The sequence below is a fragment of the Schistocerca nitens genome, chromosome 1, assembly GCF_023898315.1.
Source record: "Schistocerca nitens isolate TAMUIC-IGC-003100 chromosome 1, iqSchNite1.1, whole genome shotgun sequence".
Taxonomy (NCBI): Eukaryota; Metazoa; Arthropoda; class Insecta; order Orthoptera; family Acrididae; genus Schistocerca; species Schistocerca nitens.
The window spans coordinates 592,687,811-592,707,894 of record NC_064614.1 but is presented as its reverse complement, the minus strand read 5'-3'; the positions used below and the strand labels follow the sequence as shown (position 1 = coordinate 592,707,894).

Below are 20,084 nucleotides of genomic sequence, written 5' to 3'. Positions count from 1 at the left end.
ATGGACATGGATAATAATTTGACGCTGTAGATAAAATTTCTGTTTCAGAAAACTTCACTTTGTGGTTTTCTGACTGAAGAGCATGCTCTGCTACATATGATTTCTCTATTTTTCCTAGCCGGCAAAGACTTTTGTGCTCTTTTAGCCGCGTATTTACGCTCCTCTTGGTAGTTCCAATATAAACTTCACCACACGTACACGGAATTTTGTATACACCACATGTCGACAGAGAAGGGTGTTTATCCTTCACAGATCGAAGCATTTGACTAATTTTCCCTGTTGGCCTAAAAACCGGTCTGATGTCATGTTTCTATAAAATCTTACCGATCTGATCCGTTACTTTTTTAATAAAAGGGAGAGAAACAGTATTTTTCCGTCGTTATGGTTCCATCCTTGTCCTTCGGTCATCTGTTCCTTGGTCGCAAAATTCTCTTTACCTTATTCCCTGAGAAGCCATTTTTCTCGAAGGCCTGCTTCAAATATTTTATTTCAGCGTCCAGGTGTACCGATGTGCATACCCGTTCGGCTCTATCGACAAGACTTTTAATGACACCTCTCTTTTGTTGTGGATGGTGATTGGAGTTTTTATGCAAATATCTGTCGGTACGTGTTACTTTCCGGAAAACTATAAGTTCCAAACTTCCATTGAACCGTCTCATAACTAAAACATCTATTATCATTTTCCTTTTCCATGGTGAACTCGATTTTTGGATTAATTTTATTTAGATGATCAAAGAATTCGTCCAAAGCCTTGCTACCATGGGACCAAACCACTAATGTGTCATCTACAAATCGATAACAACGAGATGGTCCTTATTTGCTTTGTCGAGAACCGATTGTTCGAATTTCTCCATACAGAAATTAGCGATAGCAGTACCTAATGGGCTACCCATTGCTACACCGTCAAATTGCTCATAAAATTCATTATCCCACTAGAATTGGCTCGAAATAAGGCAATGTCTAAAAAGAGCAGTCAAATCTCCTGGAAAAATATCCGTTATGAAAATCATGACTTCGTTAACTGGAATCATAGTGAATGACACTAGGTCAAAACTTACAAGAATATCTTCAGGAGCCAGAATTAGTCCTTCAAGTTTCTCAATAAAATGACGCGAGTCTTTTATATATGAGTCAGTTTGCTCAGTATATGGTTATAAACGAGTTGCTAGATATCTTGCTATTTGATATGTGGGAGAACTGATGGCACTAACTATGGGTCTCAAAGGAAAATCTATTTTATAAATTTTGGGTACACCATACAGTCTAGGATATATAGCTTCACTCTTCAAAAAAGCTCTTGTAGCTTCTTTTTGAATAGAGGTAGACGACTTAATCAGATTATTTGTTTTTCCTCGGTATGCTGCCTGTAGGGTCCTTCGTAAGGTTTTTTGTACTGCCCTGGGTTAAAAGGATCAATTTTGCTTCGATAATCCTCTGTCTTCATAAAACAGTAGCATTTCCTTTATGAGCAGGAAGAACCACTATCTTTTCATCTGTATTTAAGTCTCTGAGAGCCTTCCTGTCAAGCCGGCCGGAGTGGCCGGGCGGTTCTAGGCGCTACAGTCCGGAACCGCGAGACCGCTACGGTCGCAGGTTCGAATCCTGCCTCGTGCATGGATGTGTGTGATGTCCTTAGGTTAGTTAGGTTTAAGTAGTTCTAAGCTCCAAAACTTAGTTACAGATCTTGCATCGGAATGTCAGCTGGTTGGCTTGAACATGAATCTTTCCAAAACAAATGTAATGTCCAACAAATGGGTCCCAGCTGGAGATGTGAAAGTCAAGGACAGTCTATTGGAAGAGGTCAGTGAATATGTCTACCTTGGCCAGATTATAAATATGAAGGGAGACATAAGGCCAGAAATCTATCGACGCATCAAGCTTGGCTGGCAAGCATTTGGGAAGAATTCAACAGTATTCAGATCAAAAATGCCAGTAAATCTGAAGAAAGCAGTATTTGATCAATGCATTCTTCCTGTGATGACTGCGAGACATGGACACTGAACTCATTTACAAAAGGGAAACTTAGGACAGCACAGAGAGCCATGGAGAGATCAATACTGGGCTATACAAAAAAGGATAGGAAAAGGGCAGATGACATCCGGTCTGTGACGAAGGTTAATATCTTAGAGACAGTAGGTTCCTTGAAATGGCAGTGGGCTGGCCACATTGCAAGAAGAAAAGACAACAGATGGACGAGGCTAGTACTGGAGTGGAGTCCGAGAGAGCACCGGGGGCCTGGAGGAAGACCACCAGACAGATGGGACAAAGACATCAAGAAGATCGCTGGTAGCACCTGGCAGAGAACTGCCCAAGACCGTCCCACTTGCAGAAGACTGCTGAAAGCCTACCTGAATCCACGACTCGAAGAGGCCACATCATTTAATGATTGAATTGGCTGATGATGATGATGATGATGATGATGATGACGAAGTCTAGGGGACTGATGACCTCAGAAGTTAAGTCCCATAGTACTCACAGCCATTTGAACCATTTGAACCAGCCTTCCTGTCACCTTTTGTTAAATTACTTTCCAATGGTTTACTGTGGCATAAGACCCTGGTGGTTTCGATTCGAATTGAATTCGCAGTTTCCTTGGGGAGATTTCGTATATCTGCTTCTATATTCGCGATAATATCTTCAACTGGCACTCTTTTAGGTATTATAGCGTAGCGTAGTGAATACACTAAGCAGATTCAGAAGGATGTAGGTTCCAGTAAGTACTGGGAGATGAAGAAGCTTGCACAGGATAGAGTAGCATGGAGAGCTGCATCAAACCAGTCTCAGGACTGAAGACCACAACAACAACAACAACGATAACACTGGTTCCCGTCAGATCACGGAAGTTAAGCACTGTCGGGCTTGGCTAGCACTTTGATAAGTGACCGTCCAGTTTTGCAGAGCGCTGTTGGCAAGCGGGGTGCACTCAGTCCTCGTGAGGTCATCTGAGGAGCTACGTGACTGAGAAGTAGCGACTCTGATGGAAAAAACTGATAACGGCCGGGAGAGCGGTGCGCTGACCACCTGCCCCTCCATACCCACACGCAGTGACGCTTATAAGCTGAGGATGACACGACGGTCGGTCATTGGGACTTCCGAGACATATTCGGATGTAGTGTAAAAGTCGTACAAGAAGGAAGTTCTAAATCTCAATCCACAGCAAAAATCAGAAAAATTTTGAAATTCGCAAATATTGTATACCTTTATTGTGGCTCTACATAGTTACGTCAAAAATTTGTTCTTCATTTTGAATGTGGCGAGAGACGCGCTGGGTGTTTTAAGTCGGCGAAATTTCTGCGCCTGCTAAAGGCTGCCTTTGGTGCTCCGGCGGCGGAAGCAGTCTATCCCGTCAGCTGTCAAGTGGCAACTGCTTCGAATCGCACTGTTGTGAAACGGACGAACGACACAGACGTCGGGCAGAGTCCCGTGGACGTGTTGGCGAGATTCGCCGGGCGCGAATGCCTACCGGTGGCAGTGCGCGCTGCCAGGTGACCCCCAACGCCGCGAACAGCGCTCTCCTGGCTGACGTGCGCGGTGTGAGCCGCGGGGGCGCGCTGAGTCACCACGGTCCAAAACAGGAAGCTCTGAGTCTACGTCGCGTCGACGTCGACCTCATTAGTGGCGGCGCGCTAGCTCACTGGCGGTTTGCTTGCGAAGGCGAACTTTTCTTTGCCGTGTGTCGCCTGTCTCCACCCCATGGAATTGCCGAGTTGGGCAGTTACCGCTTTTCTGTTTTGAATCTTATGAATGATTCAGTTCTTCTTATTTCCACGCTTGCTAAGATAATTGGAGAGAAATTCCGCCTTACGCAAGACACCTTTGTAGTTTTGTTTTCACCCAGACAGGTTTCAGCACTTTTCCAAATGGTTCAAATGGCTCTAGGCACTATGGGACTTAACATCTGAGGTCATCAGTCCCCTAGACTTAGAACTACTTAAACCTAACTAACCTAAGGACATCACACACATCCATGCCCGAGGCAAGATTCGAACCTGCGACCGTAGCAGCAGCGCGGTTCTGGACTAAAGCGCCTAGAAACGCTCGGCCACAGCGGCCGGCTTCAGCACTTTTTGTACTATCTTCAATGTGTTTATTTATTTGTTTCCCTTCTGCAAAATTGTTACATGTTAACCTTTAAAGAAACTTTTGGTACAAAACATTTGTAAAATTAGTGATTATTGTCAAATATCTTTGACAATGGTTTGCATACGGTACAGAGTTGAGACATGTATCATTGAGTTGAGGTATTATGTGTTGTTTATTTCCGATATGTCTAATGTTTTTAGTTTTATAGTACATTTGAAAATGAAGTGTATGTATGCATAGACATGTTTACATACCTCACATGGAGCTAATGGATATTTATGCTAGTGCTTTATTTCTACTACGCAGTCTGCAGATTGCCACAACTAGAAAAAAATCCATCCTGAGTATCACTCGACAGCATCACCACGTACTTACAAACCATTTCCAACATCTTAGCCGTCTCTGGCATTGCCAATATATTTTGCGAGAACTGGATCACAGTGACTCGAGAGCTCTAATATTCAGAAGAAATTTCCATTATTTCGTTCCCCAGTTTTCTGAAATGAACCTTTGAAGGCCAAACCTCTTTGGCGAACAAATAAAGTCACGCCAAGTAAAACGGGAGTTCTCATGCAAGTTGGCTACTCTACGGACGAACAAAAAAACAGTACCTCTTTACTTCCAACCATCAGTATGACCAATGTACTATACCTATTTCATGTCGTCTCATTTCTTCACTTTTTCGGTTTTTCTAGAACAACTACATAAAAATAGATATAATTATTTTATTTTGTGTTTACTCTCGAATGCAAAATATTCTCAGTGTATTTCGTGTAAAATCACCTTGAGATGGAATCAGAAGTTCCTTATCTATTAGTATTGTTGGCAGTCCTACCGACTTATGACATTTCACGGCTGTTGTCGTATACATTTGCTGAGAAAATGTTTTGGTAGTATTTACTCAAAGGTTTCAAGAAAGTGCATTTTCGACTCCACCAGAAGATGATTTTAGCGCACGATGTCTAAAGACAACATTGGACACTCAGGATTAAAATTAAACACGAAATAGAATAGTGTTCACTTGGCCTGTAAGAATCATAAAAATGAAGAACTGACGTGGAAAGCAAGAGATAGATTGGCTGTGCTGGTGCTGGGGTAAAGTTCTTCTATTTATTATATGATACAAAATTTATTTTGCAGTAGCAGTCTGACATTTGCCAACTGAGCACACTGCGGGATCCGAACTCTTGAGAGACTTGGACCCCCGCTCCCTGAGGCTTGAACCCCAAGGAATTTGCAACTCCCCACCCCTCCCTCCCCTGTCATCGGGGCTGCCTATGCGATAAACGCGATTCTGCTACGTGACGAACTTGTTAATCGATTGACCCCCGATTAAATTTTCTATCTAGGTGAAACAGCTTTTGATAAGGATCGCCAGACTGGTATTGACAAGGTAAAAACTGTCACAGTTCTGTCACAATTAATCATCGCACTGTAGCAACACGATTGCTCTAAGATACATTCCAACATCCGACATGGGGACTGGAAACGTACCACATTAACAGTCTCCGTTTAACTTCCAACAGGCTCGTCCTCGGCAATGTTAACAAAGGAAAACTTCCGGAGTAAAGTCGCATAAAAACCGAACTCTACAGTTTCCACGGGACAAAAATGATTTATTTCCGCCTCAATAAACACTGTCCTATTTACGTACTCGAACAACACGTGTCCCAGCTAGATTTTAGGTTTTAAGCTAAAATATAACTACCAAAGTGACGTGGCATCATATTTCTGCTCAGAACAAGATTAGAGAGCACATGCAATGTTCTCTGATGAGTCCCGGAACACCCTATTGCAATCTATTAGGGAGACAACGTCCCACTAAATTAATATCGATGCCGCCAGTTGGAACTGGTTCCAACGAGGTGTTGGCTGATCTCATGATGCACGGGTGAAATACTACGAACTTCCAAGTGTTGGGACACAAATTTTCTACGCTCTTTTGCAGATACTGTGATGTACTTCCACGGTAATGCACAACCGCAGTGTATCCACATGGTGTCTGACGTTCTATAGAGGAAGCTTATTACCGAAATCAAATGATTCCAGAACTGGCACAACGCAACATTCGTGAAAGCAGACAGTGCTGTCAGAGGCGTGGCTTCATTCAACCGCGCCGGCCGGTGTGGCGAAGCGGCTCTAGGCGCTACAGTCTGCAACCGTGCGACCGCTACGGTCGCAGGTTCGAATCCTGCCTCGGGCATGGCTGTGTGTGATGTCCTTAGGTTACTTAAGTTTAAGTAGTTCTAAGTTCTAGGAGACTGATGACGTAAGAAGTTAAGTCTCATAGTGCTCAGAGCCATTTGAACCATTCAACCGCTTTTCGATCAACAGTCTGATCTATAAGGCAGAAGTCAGACAACGTTCTCTTGTGTCTGAACCAGGGATCCGCGCACCCTGCTGGCCGCGTTTCATGCATTCTCAGACTGTCGTTCATCTTGATGGAACTTTTGGTTCTCTACTGCCACCTTGTCCAACGTACCTGTAATCGCCTGCATTACGTGTCAATACCTTAAGCAGCGACCATTGTACATAATTAAATTTGCTTATATTTATATTTTCTGCTACTTTCTCTCGCTTGTCTGAATTTTGCGGAGCACAGTATACTACCATCGACAACACTAATTTTCCAACAGACGATGTGTAACTGCGGAGGGGTGGTAGACTCATTATCGGTAGCATACTGCGAATCTGGAACCGATAATCCAGTATGTAATTTACTATGGTTCACTTAAATCACTTTCAGGTGGTTTTTATGACAGTTATGTAAGTACTGATGTAGTAGATGATTTAGTAGTACTGCTAGAAGGAAGAAAGGTCTGATCGAGATAGAAAGTACCAGAAACGAAGTACGCAGTCACTTGAAGCATGATAGAGAAAGCAACTGATTGTGGCTATAACGAAAGGATCCATAATTATGATCGTCTGAAATGTCAGGAAAACCATGAGTAACGTGTGACCTCTAGAGAACCTGCCACCACTGCTGAAAAATACATTTCCATTGTCTTATCCACTGATCCACCTCAGTCGGTGAAGTCCTATCCCAGTTGAACGTGGCTTCGTCTCGTAAGATACCGCTATTGATGAGATGTTAAGCTCTGAGCGCCGTTTACTCTGGATGGAAACGAAGGTTATATTCGGGTGCGTCCACATCTCCCTGCATATTCTGTCTCATCTTAAACGAAGTGTGACTGGCTCGACACCAGTTGAAAAACACGCCATTGTAGGTGTTTTACCTCTTTTATGCTGTGCCACTGGTGGAGGAAGCGTTCCAGAGAATCATACCGTCAATAGCTGAGTGAGCAAAGAAATGAACTACGATTTGTCTTCACCGGATACAGCAAAAGTTTGTAATGCTACCTGGGTAAGGGCGCTTGTGCGTTCAAATTCGTCAGTAAGAATGCAGAGCTCTGGAGACGCAACCTGCAAACTACTATTCCTGCAGCGCAGTACTCGTGTTCACAATGAACAAAAAATGTTCGAGGAAATGCTACTCTGCGTCAGTGTTTGCAATTCAAACGCCATCGTCGAGTAGGACGGGGCCTTGACGCTTCTCAGACGCCACACAGAGTCTATTTTTAGCTGTTGGTTTGTCTGAGAGTTGCTACGGACTGTTACCACCGGAGAAGTAAGCTAAGCGGTGTGCGAGGTATTCGCGCCAGGACGCAATTTCGTGTCTACCTATGGTCTGTGGACACGCTGAGCACTTTCATCGAAGATCACATTTTGAGCACAATTGAACCGTTCGAAACGAAATTTTACAGTATGTAAGCTAAAATGGATCTGTACTTTGGTGCCTCCTGTGCAATAGTAGACAACTATGCAGCTGTGTCTAATGAACATCCCGATAGAACCTTTATCCTTGCGATGTTTTTTAGCATTTACAAAACATATTTTCTCTGCGTTTCTTTGCGGATCCATTTTGATGTTTGGGGAACTATATTTGAAATATTCTTTTTATTTTTTTTTTCGTTACATTTTTTGATTATCTGCTCCTTCATATTTTCGCTTTTTATCTGAAAACATTAATTATCTCATGTAGACTGTCTTGCTTTCTATACAAGATATCAGCAACTAAACTTATCTTCAGAAAACATAAGTTATTAAAAATCCGTTATATAAAATTATATTTAAAAATTGCCTAACAAACTATATTTTACAAAATTTGCTCATGAGTAAAATATTATTTTCTAAATAGATATTATCTCCGTTAGACTATATCGAAATTAATGAAAGTCTGTGACTTGTTGAAATGCAGTACCGTTATATGCTTATGTAACTCTGAAATTTGTGTGTAGAGAGAGGTAGTAGTCGTAAGGGAGGCTGTTTCAAGTGATGATGTCGGACGGAAGTGGGGAGACAAGTCTGGGACTTTTACTCATTCCAATTATTTAACAAATTTTGTAAAGTTTGGAAGATGTATAAACAGTGAACATACTGAAGATTTGTTCTTAACTTGATCGCATGAAATACATGGAAATATATGGAACTGTGAATTTTGTTCAGAAACATAATCTGCAACCTATGTCCCGCAAATTGAACAAATCATATCTATGTCTATTTCTTTATCTTTAATTGGACTGTGGGACTCGGTTGTTTAGAAGGGTTACGTTCGGAATATACGTGACGAGCTTAAACTTCGCATCTAGAAACAGCTCTCAGACGACCCCAAACTTTTCTGTGACATGAATAGTCCGTCTAATTCACAGCGTATAGAAGACTTGTACGCTGAGTGAAACATTTTCAGATAATAGTCGACACCTATGTTCATATACTGTTTACCGATTAGAGATCCAATTGTATTAAAATTGTATTTGATATGACCCAAGACCACCATACCTTTAAGTAGGTGCTACAGGGAAAACAAGAAGACTTAAAAAATGCTTCCCACTGAAGCTTAACTCATAGTTTTTTAATTTGAAATTACTTTAAATGATATAAGACATTCGGAATTCTCAAGAAAGTACATGTAACGTACAGGGAAAGACGGGTAATATACAATACGTACAAGAAACCGGATGGAAAAATAAGAAAGTAAGACCAAGAAGAAAGTCTTCAAATTAGGAAGAGTATAAGACAGGGAAGTGGTCTTTCGTCCCTGCTGTTCATTATACACAACGGAGAAGCAATAACGGATATTAAAGAAATGTTCTGGAGTGTGAGTAAAATTCTGGGTGAAAAGATGTCAACGATAAGATACTCTGACAATGAATGAACTTATGGAATTGTGCTACCTTGGTAGCAAATAACACGTGACATACAAAGCAAGCACATGCGAAGAGAGCATTCCTGGCCAAAAGAAGTCTACTAGTATTAAGCATAAGCCTTAATTTGAGGAAGAAATTCTGAGAAGGTACATTTGGAGCGCAGAATTGTATGGTAGTGAATCATGGACTGTGGGAAAACCGGAAAAGAAAACAATCGAAGCGTTTGAGATGTGACGCTGTAGAAAGATGTTAGAAATTAGTAGGACTGATAAGAAATGACGAATTCTTTGCAGAATCAACAAATACAGGAACATATGAAAAACACTGACCAGAATAAGGGACAAGATGATAGGGCATGAACGAATAACTTCCATAGTACTTGAGAGAGCTATCAAGGGTAATAATAGTTAGGAAAAAGAGATATTGGAAAATATGCTGCAAATAATTGAGGATAATGTTCGCAAGTGCTACTGTGAGATGAAGAGGTCGGCACAGGGGAGAAATTTGTGGCGGGCCGCATCACTGAAATCAGAAAATTGATGAAACAAAAATAATATTATACATTTTTTCAGGATTTGTATTGAGAGGAGTGGGGCGGTTAAGATACCTATAACAGACAGTCCGAGCCTTGTGAGAACAACCGTGGAGCCAATGCAACAATCTGAACGAAGATGTAATGGCTCCGGTTCAGAATATTTGTCGACAGACGAAGCGACAACTCAGTCGGCATAACATGGACCTTGGCGTTATCACAGAGGTAACCAGATGTTATGTTTATGTATTGGTAATGTCTTCAAAAATTAATGACTAGATATCAAAAAAATATGCCCTCTAAAACGTGACAAAGTGTACATAAACGCAAAAAAGTGTATCTTGGTCCGTCGTTAAAACGTTCACCTAAATGGTTTTTCTGTTGTTTTCCGTAAGTCTCTTGCACACTAAAGTCTACTACCACTTTATACGAACGTTGATAGCTATACAGAAATGTCGTGAAAAACTGTGGTCGTCAACGACTATTCCAAACAGTCGCAAATGGCTGATATCCCATCGCTTGGAGAATCTACGTGTGGCGTCCGAGTAATGTCTGATTACCTAGCTAACTATCTGTAGATGTCCGCCCCCGGTAGCTGAGTGGTCAGCACGACAGACTGTCAATCCAAAGGGCCCGGGTTCGATTCCCGGCTGGGTCGGAGATTTTCTCCGCTCAGGGACTGGGTGTTGTGTTGTCCTAATCATCATCATTTCATCCCCATCGACGCGCAAATCGCCGAAGTGGCGTCAAATCGAAAGACTTGCACCAGGCGAACGGTCTACCCGACGGGAGGCCCTCGTCATACGACATTTCATTTCATTTATCTGTAGATTCTACGAGCCTCGGTCGGAAAGTATCAAATCACGTCAATAGCAATTTAGCTACAATAACGACAGTGGACGTATTTGCTTAATGCCGAAATAGCTTTAAGGACCACGGTTCAAAAATGGTTCAAATGGCTCTGAGCACTATGGGACTTAACATCTTAGGTCATCAGTCCCCTAGAACTTAGAACCACTTAAACCTAACTAACCTAAGGACATCACACACATCCATGCCCGAGGCAAGATTCGAACCTGCGACCGTAGCAGTCCCGCGGTTCCGGACTGAAGCGCTTAGAACCGCACTGTTGCGCCGAGACAGGTCAAACAACTTCGTTCACCGTGACTCAGTACAGTAGCTATATCTGATTCAGTTACCCCTGACTGTATTACTATTCCGGTAATGGCATCGGAATTACCGAAATGTATTCTTAAAAGCAGTTTCCCTTCTGCCTTGTGCACTCCAGTAACCAATGGTAAGAAGAAGGTAACGTAGTAAATCGTCAATAAGTTTCTGTACCTATGCTAGAAAGTATTTCATACACATCAACCATTACACGTTTCCCGTTCCAGACTGTGCTTCCAGCTCTTGTTAAATTTGTGACGCTTAGTTATTACTAAACCGTTACAGCATACAACTGACCATCCTCTGACTTTTAGTGTGTTGGCGCATTTTTAATATTTTCATTTTCATTACAGGTTGTCTCACATGTAACATTTTCGAAAGTAATGATTCACAGAAACCCAGTGCCGGCTCCTGGTCAGACTAAGTGCTAAGCACATTATTGAATTTCATTTACTCAATCAGAGGAGGAACAGAAGAAAACATGCTGATACTGACAGAGATGTTTACATCCTTTGTTGTTGAAAATCTCAATGTAGGAGCCATCTACATCTCTGCTGTCAGTTTCATTTCTGTCACACTACGATTCTCTTCCTGTGCTTCGATACCCTTCATAATAACATAAAGTAGATATGGAGAAATGCAGATTGTGGCCTGGATGTAACATTTCCTGTAGTCGAATCATAGGGTGCTGTCTCTCAGTTACTCATTTCTAAATCCCTGTTGCTTATCAGTTTCCTGACAGACGTATTCTTCTTAATAAACTGCAGAATGAACAAAGTTTAGGTTTATCTATTTGCTGATCACACTTACGAATGAGTTGTCTTTGTCGTCTCTTTCGTCGTTTCTACTTTGGCATTATCTTCTCTCAGTATATTAGGTAGGACAATTTTTGACCCTGGTACTGTACGAGATTAACAGAAATAGTGTGTACTTGCTATGCTCTTTGCTACGTGATGCTCTTTCTTAGTTTACACAACAATACAAGAATTATGAACAAAGCTAAAAAATGACGTTGCGTGTAAGACCAGAATATCGTAAACCTCGGATTCGAGAAATGCCGATACGACTGCTTTCCTTCTGCGTTAAGTGTGGGAAAAGAGCTGAACATTGAGGGATATGTGGCATTTTATGGACTTGTGAGGGGACTTTGAACCCAGCAGGAATGCGGCGAGGCGAAAAAGGCGAACACGGTGTCGCGGTGTCAAGTCTACTCACTTGCCAGTGTACGCGTTGTCCTTCATGTCGGAGCCGTCCTTCGGCAGGAACTCTTCCATCTCCATGGCGGAAGTGTGGTTGTTGGCCACTATGCCCTGAAAAAAGAGTGGTGGGACACCATTTTATCACCAATATATAAAAAACATAGGAATTTATCATTGTATGCACATCTACGTATATACTAGGCAAACAACTGTGAAGTGCATGGGAGGCAGTACTTACTACTACAACCTGTTGGGGTCTTTCATCGTTGCAATTGTGTATGGGGGAATGAGTGCTTTAATGCCCCTGTGAGCGCTATACTTAGTCTAATCTTGTCTTTGCGGCCCCTACGAGAGAGATACTTCCTGAGCTGAAGAGTATCTGTAGCGTCCTGACGTAATACTGCTTCCTGAAACTTGTAAGTAAGCTTTCACGGGATAAACGACGACTGTCGTCAAGGGTCTGCCAATTAAGATTTTCCATACATAGTTGTCACAAAGAGTCTAAGAAGCTTGTAAGGGCGTTGCAGGGCGGGTTGTGCTAAGAAATAATTGTTAGGAAAGAATTCGATACGTTGTGCCATTTCCGAGTTAATTAGCACTGAAGTCAACAAATCACGCCGTTGCGACCCGCCAGAGACGGTATCGCCAAACGTGTTCCTTTGGTTTCCTAAAACCGAACAAGAGAGCGATACAAAACTGGAATGGGGCGGTAGTAAGGATCGGGCCAAAGACGAGCAGTCTTGTGCACTACCATCTACGCTACGAAAAAAGCTAACACTAATTGTATCTGGCTGGCTGCTGTAATTTGCTCGCGCAAGAGCCTGATCGGCTGTCAATGCTAATTAAGTCGGAAACGGCACAACATACTGAATTATTTTCTTAATTATTATTTCTCAGCACAACCTCCTCTGTAACACCCTTACACGCTTGTCAGACTGTTTCTGACAACACTGTACACGGTGGTTTCGATAAACTTCGAGGAGCTGTAGACGGTGACTTGAGGAACAAACTGAGGATAGGAACCCCAGTCCGGAAAAGTCATCCAACGATGCTTCAGAGAGGCTATACACGCCGGTGCCTATAGCTTCGACACACTGTAGCGCGCCATATCCACAGAAGAGCAAAACACTTGGTACACCTGCCTAATATCGTGTAGGCCCCCGCGAGCATGCAACAGTACCGCTACACGTCGTGGCATGGACTCGACTAATGTCTGAAGTGGTGCTGAAAGAAACTGACACCATGAATCCTGCTGGTGGCCAACGGAAGTGTTTAAACTCAGAAGAGTGGTCCTGGAGCTACTCTGTAGCAATTCTGGGCGTCTGTAATATCACATTATCCTGCTAGAACTGCCCAAGTCCGTCGGAATGCTCAATGGACGTGAATGGGTATAGGTGATGAGACAGGATGCTTACTTACGTGTCACCTGTCAGAGTCGTATCTAGACGTATTACGTGTTCCATATCACTCCAACTGCACACGCCCTACGCCATTACAGAATCTCCACCAGCTTGAACAGTCCCCTGCTGACATGCAGGGTCCACGGATTCGTGAGGTTGTTTCTATACCTGTACTCGTCCATCCGCTCGATACAATTTGAAACGAGACTCGTCCGACCACGCAACATGTTTCCACCCACCAACAGTCCAACGTCTATGTTGACGGGCTCAGGCAACGCGTAAAGCTTTGTGTCATACAGTCATCTAGGGTACACGACTGGGCCTCTGGCACCGAAAGGCTACATCTATGGTCTTTCGTTGAATGGTTCGCACGCTGACACTTGTTGATGGCCCAGCACTGAAATCTGCAGCAATTTGCGGAAGGGTTGCACTTCTCTCGCGTTGAACGATTCTCTTCAGTCATCGTTGGTCCCGTTATAGAACAAGACTAATCAGGAACAGCTCTGTCGAAAGGTATCGTAAAATTCCTCTTTAAAAATCATTTTGTCTGTAACGCGAAATAAACCGACGCTTTCCATCGACACTGGGCGTCGCATGAAGGACGTGTTGGGCCATATTTGTTTGGGGTAACTCCAGCTACGCATTCCAAAATCTAGTCGCAAATATCTGCAGAAACACCTTATAAAATGCGCTTATTGATTCTTAGCAAGGACACCGAACACACTAAATGAAATAAGTGGCAAACAGCGTAAATAAATCCAGTATCAAAATACTGAAAATGCAGGAAATACTGTTCTCAGATGAGAACCACTTTGACTCAGAAAACTACAGAATACATCATCGGAAACCAGCCATAAACATTTCAGGCAGAAACAGGGTTGCGGTACGCAAATCGATACTGGACTTTGTAATAACTTTCACCTCAAATTCACAAAAAAAAACAGCAACGCTCACGATACGATCTGGTAAAAAATGACTATGCACTTAGCAATGCACATGTGCAACGAATAATTACAAGAAGAAAAATCTGCAGATGATAGAAGAATTCTGGGAAGATCTGAAAGAAATGATCAAAATCCCCAAGAAGCACAAAGTATTACTAGGAGATGTTAGAGCCCAGTTTGGCAGGGAAAGAAAATTCAGAGACATAACAAGAAAATACAAGGCTCGCAAGAAAACAAAGATGAATTTTTGCATGTATGTATGTAGGTGTGTGTGTGTGTGTGTGTGTGTGTGTGTGTGTGTGTGTGTGTGGTGTGTTTTCCACATCTCTTAAAACCAATACATTGAGTTCAGCTAAAAGTGGTACACATACTGCTCATACCTAGCACCCTTGGAATGGATATACATAGGATGTCGTCAGAGAGAGGGGGAGGAAGGAGCTGGACAGAGAGAGGGGAGACAAGGAGGATATGGATACACAGAGGGTGGAGGAAGAATATAAGGATAGAAAGAGGGAAGGTGGGAATGGACATAGAGGGGAGAGAAAGAGACGGACCGAGAGAGGGTTAGGAAGAGATGGACAGACACTTGAGGAGGAAGTAATCTACAGACAGAGACTGGAGTTAGGAACTGTTGGACAGAACGAGAGGATAAGGAGGAGATGGTAAGAGAGAGGTGGGAGGAGGAGAGTATGGGCAGAGACAGTCAGTCTTGGCTCTGAGCACTATGGGACTTAACTTCTGAGGTCATCAGTCCCCTAGAACTTAGAACTACTTAAACCTAACCTAAGGACATCACACACATCCATGCCCGAGGCAGGATTCGAACCTGCGACCGTAGCGGTCGCGTGGTTCCAGACTGTAGAGCCTAGAACCGCCCGGCCACAGAGACAGTCAGGGAGGGGGTGGGGGGTGACATCGACAGAGAGTGGGGGAGAAGGAGCAGATGGGCAGAGAGAGGGGAAGGAGGAGATGGATAGAGAGAGGAAAAGAAGGAGTTGGAGGAGCAGGTAAACAGAGAGAGACAGTATGGGAAGAGATGGAAAGAACGAGGGGTCGAGTGGGAGATGGACAGCGGGGCGATGAGGAGACTGACAGTGAGAGAGGGGTGAAGAGATTGAGAGGGAGAGAGGAGAACGAGGAGATGGACAGAGCGAGGGGGGAGGAGGAGACAGTCAGAGGTTGGGGGATGAGTAGGTGGATAGAAAGAGAGGGCGTGGGAAGGGATGAGCATATCCAGGGGGAGAGTAGGAGATAGACAGAGAGAGGTGCGTTGAGGAGATTTACAGAGAGAGGGATATGAGAAGGAGATAGACAGAGAGAAGGAGGAGGAGACTGACGGAGGAAGGGGGAGGAGGAGGACCGAGAGAAGGGAGAAGAGGAGATGGTCTGTTAGGAACAGATGCAGAAAGCAATGGCATCGACATATCCTCTGAAGAGGGATTAAAGACGTCCACAATGAATCGGCGTGTAAATCATCCTACTTACATCAACGCATAACATTATAGTCAGTTATTAAGTAACCGTCACGGACGCAGTTCTTCACTCTGTTTCTTGTTCGCCTCTTTGGTCGAATTACTTTAAAAGTTCAGTTACCCAATGATGAAAACAGACATGTCCTCCAGTTAGTGGGACTCCTTGGATTTGTTGAAATTCTGAGGTGCTTTTTAGGAGGATCGAAGGAAAGGCGAATATAAAATACCATTACAACTTGTTGTTTAATGTCTTTACATTAGCAGCACCAGATAAATGATTTTGTTAATGTTAGTAGACACGGGATACGTTAAAGTGTTACAGAAAATTAAATCTACAATAGTAGTTTATAAGATAAATTTATAAAGAAACATTACAAAGAAGTATATAAATACCGATCAAAATTTTTATTTGTTTATTTATTTAACCTTATGAAATTAAGACCGTCAGCCCTCTCTTACATCAAATCAGGCATCCTACGTGTTTTACATGACGCTAATCAGGTAATACAAATTTAGAAAATAAAAATTACAATCGTAGAGATAACACTATAATACACACACACAATTTATACCCGTACAGCGAACGCAATACCTGTAACATAGGTGCAGATTGATTATCGCTGGTGATTGGCAGCAGGTCAAGTGCTATAAATTTGAATCGTTCAATTAAGTCACTGATAATAACATATCGTTATCGGTGTTAATATTAGATGACAGAGATTAGTGGGAAAGCGCAGAATAGTGTCTTAACACTGTATGAATTTTCCGATCTGTCGACTGGAGTCCGTGGTGCACGCTCATGAGAAAGTAATGTGAGAAAAGAAATGGAAAAACTGCAGAAAACCATAAATCTGGGTGACGGGACGGGGAGATGACGACCCGTCCTCTCGTTTGCCATACAGTAACCACTGCGCCGCTTCACTCAGTCGCATGTGGCATATGACATTCACTTTGCCTGTACAAGCTTACTTAAGAGAAGGAGAAAGAAAAAAACTGAAAATAACAGCGACATGTGTAAGAGACAAATATCGTTCGACTGACAGAAGAAGCGAAATGAGAAAGGACGTTGGAATTGAGAGTGAGCAGGAGGGGGAAGGGCAAGTAAAGATGCAGAGATGCGTAACAGTCTGTTCGGTTCTTATTTATATCGTCTTGTTGCTTCGCCTGCAAAGAAAAAACATGTTCAGCAGAGATGCTCGAATCTTTTTGCAAGCAGCTCTCCTATAGCGTGTTAATTATTTCGGCAAGCAGAACGATCCATCCCGAATAAATTGCTTTATGACGTAGCGCGTAGCGTGGACGGCAATGGCGATGTGGCTGACTGTTACGAAGTTGTCTTGTTGCAGGCGCATTCTCTCTGGACTACCTACTGGCATTACACACATAACAGAATTAATTAAAAATTTTGATTTCTTGAAATATGGTGCCTTAATGAAAAAAGATTACACACAGCATTTACTTATTCTTATTTGCACATAAGTCTAAAATTACGTTCTCTTGAAGTAATATTGCTACAATTTATGGTAGATTGTGGAACTCGAACTGATGTTAATTTTGGAGAACATGTGGCGTACTAAGTAGCCTCTTGCAGCAAAAAAACAGTATTTACTGCGATTGTTTCATCTAATAATGTAATTCATTTTTGTTACGTCGTCAAATCGATAGATCGTAAGTTACATCCTCCCTCCCTTTCTTTACTGAAAATTACGAATTTTTGTTGTAATTAAAATAAAGAAATTTATTTATTTCTGCTTATAATTAAGTGAAATACCTAAAAATAAAGTACAGAAAAAATGATTTCAATAACACGTACTCTATCGAGTATTTTTACTTCATTCACCACGCTTTATTTTGCTTTCAAGGTTGGTGAATTCCTATTCCGTGCTTATTAAGAGGTCTCCAGATTTGATTTTAAGTCTCTTGTGAAAATTATAGTTTGATGTGGAGTGCAAACGACGGTGCAAACCACTGACAGAACGGGACTATCAAGGAAAAGAAAAATAATTCGAGTCAGAGAAGATCGGACCCAAAACATTTTGATATGCTGTCTGATACCTTAACTCAACCAATGAGCTACAACCATACGAAATGTGTTGATCGTGAATCCAGGTCCCGACTCGTGCATTGGCACTGATGTGGGTGTTAAATGTGCTGTTACTGTATGTTTTCCACGTCGACTAAGAGTATTCAGATACGAAGACGAATATTTGTTTCTTCTAAGTGTACCAACCAAAAATATTCTCGAAATAAATTACAGTACACTAATTAATTAAATCTTACCTACTAATTAGTGTCTTGGGCCACCTCTGGATTGCAATACTACATCAGTTGTGCGTGGCATGGATTAGACAAGTTCTCGGTAGATTTCTAAAGGTATACTCGTATAGCAACAGGGCATACGTTTCTCGTATAGTTATGAGCTGGTGGTTTGTGGGCTGGTGTCCATTAGTGTCCCAGAAGTGTTCCATCTCGTTCAGAAAAGGAGAATGTGAAGGGCAAGACATTAACGTAAGTTCACTATCATGCTCCTTAAATCACTATGCTATGATTCCGGCCTTGTGGCAAGGACAGTTGTGCTGCTGGAAGATGCTACTGCCGTCGCGGAAGAACCAAGCAAAAAGAGATGCAGGTAGTCAACAGTAATGTTTACGTAGCTCACAGCTATCGTGGTGACTTCGACTATTGCCACAGGTCCCATGGAGGCCCAAGTGACTGCCCTCCATAGCGTAATACTGCTCCCACCGAGCTGTGTACGTGGGGTGGTGTATGTTTCGGGCAGCCGTTACGATTCATTCGACGGGGCGACACGTTTCCATTGATCCACTGTGTAATCGCGACGATCCCGTGCCCTCTGCAATCGTAATTGACGGGACTGTTGAGTCAACATGGGAACGCGTAGGGTCTGTGCTGCGGAGCCCTGTGTTCAACAATGTGCGCTGAACGGTATGATCTGAAACACTTTTAGGGTACGCTCACAATCTTCGAATAGTAAGTTGCACATCGTGCATGGCCACAAGATTTGACAGATGCTAATATTTGCTGTTTATCTTGAGCTGTACGTTAACTCATCTGGTGCATTTCTATCCTTAGATATATTACATTTTGTACTTTATTGCATACAGTGGTGCTTACCTCCGCAACATGTTACATACTACATATGTTTTCTGTCAATATGTGTGTAACCCTCTAAACTTTGTTTTGGCTTCTGGCTCGAATACTAATACACCTTTTTATGTATGCATTAATGGATACTAAATTACGCATTTATTGTTATATGTTCACTTATTTTAATTAAATTTTTATACATTGTTTCTACACTGAAGAGCCAAAGAAACTGGTAATGGCATGCGTATTCAAATACAGAGATATGTAAACATACAGAATACGGCGCTGCGGTCGGCAACGCCTATATAGGACAAGTTGGTTCAAATGGCTCTGAGCACTATGGGACTCAACATCTCAGGTCATTAGTCCCCTAGAACTTAGAACTAGTTAAACCTAACTAACCTAAGGACATCACACACATCCATGCCCGAGGCAGGATTCGAACCTGCGACCGCAGCGGTCTCGCGGTTCCAGACTGCAGCGCCTAGAACCGCACGGCATATAGGACAAGTGTCTGGTGCAGTTGTTAGATCGGTTACTGCTCCTACAATGGCAGGTTGCCTAGAATTAAGTGGGTTTGGACGTGGTGTTTGTTATACTCGGGCCGGCCGCGGTGGTCTAGCGGTTCTAGGCGCTTAGTCAGGAACCGCGCGACTGCTACGGTCGCAGGTTCGAATCCTGCCTCGGGCATGGATGTGTGTGCTGTCCCTAGGTTAGTTAGGTTTAAGTAGTTCTAAGTTCTAGGGGACTTATGACCACAGATGTTGAGTCCCATAGTGCTCAGAGCCATTTGAACCATTTTTTGTTATACTCGGCGCACCAGCGATGGGACACAGCATCTCCGACAACGCTGCAGCCGGAAAAAATCCTGCAAGAACGGGACGAAAGACGACTGAAGAGAATCGTTCAATGTGACAGAAGTGCAATCCTTCCGCAAATTGCTGCAGATTTCGATGCTGGGCCATCAACAAGTCT

The 20,084-nt window shown here is 42.7% G+C and overlaps 1 protein-coding gene across 4 annotated transcripts in view; it reads right to left on the bottom strand.

The window, feature by feature from the left end:
* Positions 1-20,084, bottom strand: part of LOC126256014 (proton-coupled amino acid transporter-like protein pathetic) — a 374,111-nt gene that overhangs the window by 151,826 nt on the left and 202,201 nt on the right. For all 4 annotated transcript variants that reach the window (XM_049955447.1, XM_049955449.1, XM_049955450.1 and 1 more), the window contains one exon: positions 12,205-12,299. In XM_049955447.1, coding sequence (XP_049811404.1) covers positions 12,205-12,299 — 95 coding nt within the window. The remainder of the gene's footprint in view (positions 1-12,204; positions 12,300-20,084) is intronic.